Source organism: Aptenodytes forsteri, unplaced genomic scaffold, assembly GCF_000699145.1.
Source record: "Aptenodytes forsteri isolate BGI_AS27 unplaced genomic scaffold, ASM69914v1 Scaffold83, whole genome shotgun sequence".
NCBI lineage: Eukaryota > Metazoa > Chordata > Aves > Sphenisciformes > Spheniscidae > Aptenodytes > Aptenodytes forsteri.
In genome coordinates this window covers 5,817,532-5,827,337 of record NW_008795371.1, presented here as the reverse complement: position 1 = coordinate 5,827,337, position 9,806 = coordinate 5,817,532, and the positions used below count along the sequence as shown (strand labels likewise).

At 42.0% G+C, this 9,806-nt stretch overlaps 1 protein-coding gene across 1 annotated transcript in view; it reads left to right on the top strand.

Moving 5' to 3' along the window:
* The first annotated feature begins 1,361 nt into the window (after positions 1–1,361).
* Positions 1,362–9,806, top strand: part of DIS3L (DIS3 like exosome 3'-5' exoribonuclease) — a 23,229-nt gene continuing 14,784 nt past the window's right edge. The window contains exons 1-6 of the mRNA XM_009280416.2: positions 1,362–1,544; positions 4,745–4,898; positions 5,697–5,825; positions 6,494–6,629; positions 7,630–7,806; positions 8,725–8,803. Coding sequence (XP_009278691.1) covers positions 1,415–1,544; positions 4,745–4,898; positions 5,697–5,825; positions 6,494–6,629; positions 7,630–7,806; positions 8,725–8,803 — 805 coding nt within the window. The 5' untranslated portion in view covers positions 1,362–1,414. The remainder of the gene's footprint in view (positions 1,545–4,744; positions 4,899–5,696; positions 5,826–6,493; positions 6,630–7,629; positions 7,807–8,724; positions 8,804–9,806) is intronic.

Sequence of the window (9,806 nt, the reverse complement as noted above, 5' to 3'; positions counted from 1 at the left end):
CTTGGCTCTTTCCCAGTCTTTTTTCCTCATAAGGACAAATACTAAACAGTTTGCACCATGTATTTTTGTTCAAGTGAGGTTATGATGTAGGCAATTAATTGAGAAAGTATTAATGCTTTTTTAATAGTCAAAATAACCATCCCCCAAATGCCATACTAACAGCATTACAGCCTTATTTACAGAGCACTGACTCAGATCCAGAAACAACGCATTGGACTCATGACCTTCCACTGCTTTTCTGTTTGATCTTGAGCAAGAGTTAATCTTTCAGTGCCTTTATCTTCCCCTCCATAGATGTGAAGAATAACGGTACCTACTGTAAATTAGCTGACATTAGGGTTTGCTGGCACTCCTCACACACCCTAGCCCACTTCCCCACCTCAACTCTCTGAGTGCTGGCAGGCGATTACACAAAACCAGATAATCTGAGGAACGGACCTGGGATTTCTCCTGGAAGATGCCATGAAAGACCATGGAGGTTCACACACATGCATTTATGCAGGACTACAGTTTAGGCACAGCAAGACAGCCTTGTTCTGTTCTTGTTCTTCCCTGGACTCTTTGCAATCCTCCAGTGCCTTCAACACCAAAAACCACATCGCTACCCTTGTAATAGGAAGCCTAAAAACAAACAGAAAACCCCCGCGTATATCTTCACTACGACCACCCCAACCTAATGCCACTACAGCCTAACAGACTCTAACAGGTTCTTCTCATTTGCCTTCCATGGACACCCCAGCCACTTTTTCAGCATTTTCTCCACTGTCCCCCAAATCTCTCGGTTTTCCCCTCACCGAATCTGTCCTCTCTGCTCACCCAGCCGCACAAGCTAGGGCTCTCCCAGGACTCAGAACCTGCCGATGGTCGGTCTCCCCCTCAGCCCGCACCTGGCCCCAACCCCTCAGAGTCTCCTCTCAGCTGCGGCCCCGAGTCCCTCAGCTCGCTCCCGCCTGTCCCTCGGAGCCGCCCTTCGGCTGCCGCCCCGGTTCCCTCAGCGCCTCCCCTCAGCTGCTGCTCCGATTCCCTCAGCTCGCTCCCGCCTGCCCCTCAGCGCCTCCCCTCAGCTGCGCCCCCAGTTCCCTCAGCTTGCTCCCGCCTGCCTCTCAGCTGCGGCCCCGGTTCCGTCAGCTCACTCCTGCCTGCCCCTCAGCGTCTCCCCTCAGCTGCGCCCCCAGTTCCCTCAGCTTGCTCCCGCGTGCCCCTCAGCTGCGGCCCCGGTTCCCTCAGCTCGATCCCGCCTATCCCTCAGAGCCGTCCCTCAGCTCGCGTCGGCAACGCCCCCACCACCAGCCCGACCTTTTCCCGCCCCTCCACTGAGGCCCTGCCTCGTACGGTTGCACCACCCCCCGCGCCATGCGCAAGCGCCCTGGGAGCAGCGGGCCTGGCTGAGGGGCTGCAGCTTTCCGCCATTGCAATGCTCCGCACGGAGAAAGTGCTGCAGCTGCGGGGCCAGCAGGGCCGTTCCGTGCGCGTCGTGCGAGAGCACTACATCCGCCCCGATGTGCCGTGCCGCAGCGCCCTGTGCCGGGCCGCCTGTCCTCGCGGTGAGGGGGCTGACGGCGGGAGGCTGCGGGTCGGGGCTCCTGGGAGAAGAGTCAGGGGGACCAGGACTGCCAGACCCGGGATCGCCGGGGGGCCGAGCTGGAGCGGTGGGCAGCTTGCCCCCGGGTGCCGTTGTGCCTCAGCTCACGTAGGCCAAAGCTGGGTGCAGAGGGTGATCCCTGGGCAGAGGTGATCCACGCGGCCTTGACAGGCGGGGTTGCCGGGGCGGGGAGGCCTGACAGGACCCGGCGGGACCTGGCGCGGGTGCGGAGAGCAGTGCAGGGGGGCAGCGAGCGGGACAAGCGGTGGATAAAAGAGGAATAACGGCGGGAGAGAGCTCGGGAGGAGGTGGGGGCCGGTGTGGTGTGCGAGGGCCGGAGCCGTGGGGGCCGCTGGAGGCTCGTCCCAGACCTCTCCTCTGCCGTCCCGAGCCGGGTACGGACGGTGCTGAACAGCAGCGTATAAAGTCGTGGAAAAATCAAACGGTACCAAATCAAGGATATAGCAAAAGTACTCCTTCACAGCAAAATCTTTCAGAAATAAACGAGGTGTTAAGAGAAAAAGGAATTGAGAAGTTGATTGTTATAGGATTTAACTGTGAACAGTTTACAGACAGTGATAGGCTAAAGGATAATGCAAGTTTCATAATTCCCTTTTTTAAAAGATCTTTTAAAATGCATTACTTTCTGCAGGGTGGTGGTTTATATCATGAATTAAATTCTATACATACCTGTTAAGTATTCTTACAATGGGGCCAAGGCATTATCTTGAAGCGATTGTAATTCTGCATCAGCAGTTATTTCTGTTAAGTAATTAAATGTAATTGCCAGTGTTATAACTGGCCATTTCAGACATGGGAAGACTGCCAGCCTCTATGATGTCTCGATTTGTTGTTGTTTTTACATCCTGTGGTGCTATTATGTGCATCATAGATCATCACCTGACCTTTGGTTGCTATTTCAGGGGCTTTTGTTGTTAAATAGCACAATTTATTTGGTGCAAGAAACTGACTGGCAAATAACGAACATAATATCCAACCTATTTAAATCGACCAAATTGTTTGCTTACCTAAAAGAAAAGGTTGAGAATTTTAACTCTTTTTTTTTTTTTTTCCTTCTGAACTCTAATTGATATAGATCTCACTTTTGGTTTAGGTGCCTGTGGCAATTGAGGGCAGAAGGTAGTGTAGTGTATTACTGCTAGCTAGGATGTCAGGACTAGTGATAGTTACTGCTCCCTAATGTATTGCATTTGGTTATGAATTCCTTAGGGATAAGTTACAGGCACATACCAGAAAAAAAGTCTTACCTCTCCTGCCATGCCTAACTTCCCCTCTTCTGGACTTAAATGTAAATTGTGCTGTAGATGAGTGTCAGATTATATCCCTTTGTAATTATTCTAGGTAACTCAGAGGTGAGGTGAACATGTGTTTTCATTCCTGACTCTAAACAGTGTGCTGAGCAAACTTCATGCACTGTGAGAGACTGCTGGCATAAATCACATCTACGGATACTTGTAATGGTATGCTGTGCCTACTTAGAAGTTATTCTGATATAGATGTATAGGTTAGGGAAGGATAGCTTAATATGGGCAGATTACATAAATCTTCAAGTGACGTTCCACTTTTAATGCTCTTCTGAATTATTAACAAATATTAGCTTTCTTGTATGCGTTCTGCCATCATCCATTATATGCCTTCAGTGTGAGATGTAGCCATGTTACTGTATGCAGAATTGTGCCTACTGGATTCACAATTCTAGTGATCACAGTTAATAGGCAGATTGTCCTGTGTCAGCTTCTAAGAAATACATGAAAATAACCTGACTTGTCAAGATCTATATACTTTTATTATATACAATTTGCCTGCACTACGGTAAGTTCGTGTTGTAGTTTAACCCGGCAGGCAGCTAAACACCCCCCAGCCGTTCGCTCACTCCCCCCCCCTGCCAGTGGGATGGGGGAGACAATCGGGGAGAAAAAAAAAAAGTTAAATTCGTGGGTTGAGATAAAGACAATTTAATAGGACAGAAAAGGAAGGGAAAATAATAATGATGATAAGAATATACAAAATAAGTGATGCACAGTGCAATTGCTCACAACCCACCGACCGATGCCCAGCCAGTCCCCGAGCAGCGGTCACCACCCCCCCGCCAACTCCCCCCAGTTTATATACTGAGCATGATGTCCCATGGTATGGAACATCCCTTTTGCCAGTTTGGGTCAGCTGTCCTGGCTGTGCCCCCTCCCAGCTTCTCACTGGCAGGGCATGGGAAGCTGAAAAGTCCTTGACTAGTGTAAGCACTGCTTAGCAACAACTAAAACATCAGTGTGTTATCAACATTATTCTCATCCTAAATCCAAAACACAGCACTGTACCAGCTACTAGGAAGAAAATTAACTCTATCCCAGCTGAAACCAGGACAGTTCAGTGTTTATAATATCATAAGGGATAAATAGGCATTGAGAGAAAATACAGTGGAGATCCCCCCCGCCCAAAAGTTTATTGGGTAATCTTTGAAATATCTAAAGCAATGAAACTCATTAATTTTGAGGTACATTTTAAGATGTCATCTGTGATGGGTTGGTTGTGGTATTTTGATGGCGTATTCCTAAGGGATGGAGTCTCTTTAGAGAAAATTAGCAGTGATGGTTAATAGTTTAGATTCAAGAACATCTTCTCTTTGCAGTAGCATTGCTTTTCTCCACGTGTACCCTTACCTGTATTCTTTTATGTAAAGATACAGAAAAAGAGCCTGCTGTAAATGGATAGTGTTGAATAGAGCGATCTGTGGAAGCAGTGTAACAGAAGTACCCATAATTCTACACCCTTTGAAAATTCCATGAAAAGATTTTCTGCAGCAGATGTATAGTCTCTTTTTTCATATGGAAGTAGAGAAAAAAGGACTGTTACCTGCACTCTTTAAGTTACATCCTTTTCATAATGAAAGTGGATCATTTTCACTCATTTGGGTAGAATTTGCACTAAATTTTGGCATCAGTGGATGCAAAAGGGTTCTGTCACAAATTTTAGAGATTGTACCACAGAATTGTACCATAGTAGTCATAATTTTGTTCATCAGAAAAAGAGATATGTATACCTTTGAGGATACACAACTCTAATTTCCTGACATCTGAAAGTATTTTTAAGAAACCAGTATTGCAACTGAAAGTTTAAACATTTAAACTCTGAATTATATTTTAGATGGCAAATTGTTATCGGATGATGTTACACATTATGTTGTCCCTGACTGTAAAGTTGTTCAAGATTACCTTGAGATTCTCGAGTTTCCGGAGCTGAAAGGTATTATTTTCATGCAAACAGCATGTCAAGCTGTGCAACATCAAAAAGGACGCAGGTACTTATCCTATTATAACATATTTTAAATTTAGATTGAAATAAAGATACTAACTTTGTAAAATGTATATTTAAGCACAGTAACCCAAAGTCAGCAAGTATACTGCGCTTAATTTGTTTTTAGGTCTTTCAAGAGTCTTGATGTAATTTTACAGAAGGGAAAGAACGGTGATCCTTTGTGATCCATGGACATCAATGCCTGTCGTAGTTTTCACTTGGCACGAGCAATATTAAACCTGTAGCATTATTAACTACTCAGATGGTTTGTGACAGGTATTAAGGAGACTTTGCAGTAACGATATAGCATGTGCCACAACTATCGATTATGGACATGTTTTTGGTTTGCTGTATTAAAGACTGAGCACTTGTCTTTGGGGAGCAATTAATACTATTATATGGTACTTGCCTTACCAGACATTACCCTATGTGTCCCTATAGCATGAGAGTGCAATTTGCTATCAAGGTCTTCCTGTATTTCTAAAGCACAGCACAAACGCCTTTGAAGAAATAGGTCTTGTCCCAGAAGTGACAAAATAAGTTCCTGAACGCTTATGATGTTTTGTGGGGCTCATTGGAAAACAAGTATGTTTAAAAATCAGAAGCATTCATAATGGGAATTGGAGAAGCTTGCTTACAGATGATGTTTTAGGTTTTATCATACATGGTATAATTTAATGAATGCATTTCTTTGTGCATGACAGTACTTTTCCTTGAGTTTTTCAGTTGTATGTTCATCTGGAGTTAAAATAGCATTATCAAAAGAAAGCACAAGACTATATTTATCTTTTTTGTATTCCAGACAGTACAACAAGTTGCGAAATCTAGTAAAGGATGCCCGTCATGACTGTACTGTGTTTGCTAATGAATTCCACCAGCATTCTTATTTGCCAAGAGAGAAGGGAGAATCCATGGAGAAATGGCAGACCAGGTTTGTTTTAACTTATGTAGTACTACGCTGGACAACATCGTGACATTGTATTTAGGAATATTAGCATGGATTGGGTACGTAAGAGTTCATACTCTTGTTCTGCTTAGCTCTGGAACAGTTCACAAAAACTGAAAGTCTAGATTGTCCTTTTGTGATTAAGAAAGTGTCAACATTGTTTTCTTAGGGAAATAGACAAAAATGTACTTAATTAAATGCAATAATGCTAAAAAAAGCTCGATCATTTTAAAGTTACACAGCCATTTTAAAGAACGCTTTAGCACAATAAATAGATCATGCACACCTTATTGGACCGTTAGATGTAGTGTTTGATAGCCTGCAAACACCATAGTATTGGAGTCTTGGCAGTTCCAACTTGCTTTTTGCAAACTTTCACTCAGAGGAACAATATGTTATGCTGCAGCTAGGGCACAAGTGGATGTATTGGGGAGGAAACATTTTATTTTCCTCTGTTCTGTTGGTGCTTATGTACAGCACATAAAAATTTTTGGAGATATAAGGTTTATGTGTATATGTATATATAAGCTTGGTGTATATATCTCAAAAGTATGCGTGTTAAACCAGAATCTCGTTTATACAAAGCCTGCAAATGTCTTGCAAGTAGCAAATGAGATACACCAGAAATCTTACTTCAGACTTTGCTTTTCTAGGAGTATTTACAATGCAGCAGTCTGGTATTATAATCACTGCTTGGGTCAGATGCCAGTTGTTATGGTAACAGAAGATGAAGATGCTATCAGGCAGTACGGAAATGAAACAGAAGGAGTGTTTGTGATTTCCTTCAAGGTAACATGCCAGAAAAGTAGAAGAAGGTTTCCTTTATGCTGCATCAAAATGATGAAGCAAGTACATTAAAGCCCAATGTATAGTGCAAGTAATTTCAGAGTTTACATTTAAGAAAACTATGATGCTAACTCATGTCTTCATTTATCAAAGAAAGCAAAGATGTCCGTTGTGGGAATGTCATAAAAATGATAGTAGTGAGCAAACCAGAGAACTGAAAAGAAAAACAGCAGCTCTAAAGATAGAGGTCATCTTTCTTATGAGCCCATTTAATTGTTTTCCTTGTTTTTAAAGAATTTGGCATTGATGAACAATGATCAGTTAACTCAGCCAGCTGTCTAAATCTGTAGTGCAAGCAGTCCATAAACAGCTGTAGCCTAAATATCCATCGGCATTATTCTGCCAGTTTACTTTAGCCTTGACTACTTAGGATACAGTGATGCATGAGAAGATAATTCATTTAGTTGTTGATCTCTGATACCGCTTGTATTCAGCGGGATATGCGGATGGGATGTTTATGTTTAGCTGTGAAAGGATGTTGAGTAAAAAAGGACCAAACAGATTTACCTTAAAGCTATATAAAAATGATGATGCTTGTTTTTTTAATTGCTACGAGGCAATGGAAAGTTGCCCAAATGTAGTGTACAGAATCATATAAAAAGTGTAAAAATAATAGTGGGTTGCCAGTTTGATTTTTCTGCTATGGCACTTTACAAGTAAGTAAGTAGCCTGGATGGGGTATATTGGTAGTAAAAGTTTGTGAATCTCTAGTCTAGGGTGCTATCTTAATATTCATGCCTCCTTTGTTGTATTTAGCAAATGAGTTAGGTTGAATCTGGAACAAATCTGTGGTGTTTAGAGCAGACACATCATTACCACTTGGAAGTGCTATTTGAGTATAGCATATGAGACAGCTCTTGTCCATTATGGGCTTTCCAAATGCATTATTAAAAGAACAGAGACCTCTCAATACTTTCATGTTTGTTTATATATGTGCATACAGAATTACTTGGATAACTTTTGGCCTGACTTAAAGGCTGCCCATGAACTCTTTGACTCTATACTTCAAGCTCGCCGTGAACGGGAGAGTGAAAGCCAAGAAAACAATGGAAAAGAATATCCGGAGCACTTACCTGTGGAAATATTGGAGGCTGGGATCAAATCTGGAAGATACATACAGGTAATTTGCTCTATAGAGAGCATATACAGAGCAATGCAGTCTTGTGCTTGGTTCCTTTAGTTGCCTGAATTAGACTGATTAGATAAAGAAATATTGCTATAGTGGAAAGAGGGAAAGAAAACAAAAAAGCAACAGTAAGAGGATGGAAGGGATTAGGATTCTCAAAATATTTCCCCTACTTCATCTTGTGAACATGTGGGGTTTTTTTCTCTTGGAGAAGTTAAAATGAGAATTTGTTATTGAGGATCTTAAATTTGCTATGGATTTTTCTTCAGGTTGATGCGTGATATACCTGTAAATTGAGAAACTAGGTGTGATATGAAGCAGCTAGATCTCATTCTTAAATATAAATAATGCTGCACAATGGCAGCACTTCTTACTTCATTTGCACAGAGATCTCTCAGTCAGTGAAATTAATTTACCTTTTTATGGCTGTTCAGGGCCTTAATATGGATTGCTGGTGGACAAATGTCCTTCTCTTAAAAATAATTTAAAGAATTAGAGGTAGTAGTTTGTTCCTTTCTTGACAATTTCAGCAGCGAGGCGAGAATAGAATATGAACAGAAAGACTGAGGTTTTTCTTTCTTGTAGGAGTAACTCCAGATTCCATATTAAGGCAGGCAGCAAAAGTAATCTTACGCTGCCTGTGCTTTGAATAAAAGGACCCTTACCATCTTGCAATGAAACTGAGCATTTAAAAGAACTTACCATTCTTTTCCAGAAGTGAGTACTTAAAGTTCTGCATCATACATTCTCCCCCTATAGAGAGAAAAGTTGTGTTCAAAATAACCTACATATCAATAAAAACTACTAATTTATGTAAAAATAATTGTAAAACCAAAAATTTTATACTTTAAAGTTGGCTATTTAGAGGTGTGACTGTTTCATTCTGTTTATTGGTTTGTTACTTTCTTTTAGGGTACACTGAATGTCAATAAGCATAGAGCACAATTGGAAGCTTTTGTTCGACTTCAGGGATTTGGCAGCAAAGAAACAGGTGAAAAGACTGAGAGGATTTACTCAATGCCTTTTTGACACTGTCTGCGCTTTTTACATGAAGCCATGTAGCCATATGTATGTAGCTGTTCAGTCATTAAACAAGATGAAAGCTAAGACTTGGGTTATTTTCATAGGCCAGAAAGGAGGCTGAAGATTAACCCAGAGGGTGGGCCTCAGGAGAAAGCAATATCCTTTATGTCTTCCTTCCTCTTTCTTAGTACCTTTGGCCATGTTTTGGACTCTTGTCCTACTAACAGGTTTCCCTAGACCTTTTCTGAAGCTGAATACTGATGCGAATTGTTATCTCTGTGCTTTGCTCTGACTTCAGATGACCACTCATTTGGCTGAAATAAGTGTTTGCATGGATGTTGGCAGGATTAGGAAGCTGGTCATTGTGAACATAATAGGAAAAATGCCTTTTGGATCAGATTGGAACACCAGTATTGTCTTTCTGGTATGAGTTAGTAATAAATACCTTTGAAGGAACAGCCCATTATCCTTGCGCAGATATATTGTCCCAGCTTTCGCTAATAAGTACTTTCAAATGTTCCTGTGACAGACCCTGCAGTCAAACCAGAGTTTAATATACTAATCGTTTTTTAAAAACTTGTTTTATTCTGGACCCTGCCCAGAATCCTGTGGCACTGGTTTTCACAATTTAACTGTGTTCTGTGTTTTTAAAGCTGTTGCCTAAGAACAGTGAACTCGTCCTAGCCTATGCTGCTTTTTATCTAAGAGTTCAGTTACAGAATTGCTTAGTATCTCCTTTAAAAAAAAAAAGAGGAAAAGGTTTTAATTTTCTTGCAATATTAATTACTTGCCAGTAGTCCTTTTTGGAAGAAATCATATTGCAGATATGATATTGAGAGGAACCTCAGTCCATCCCACACCTACCAGTTTGATGCCAGGGCCAGCAATAGATGCCCAGAGCCTGGAGAAGGAACACAGGTCAGCAGGAGAGCACCTGAAAAGCAGCACAAAGGAACTCCAGCCAGTAAGAC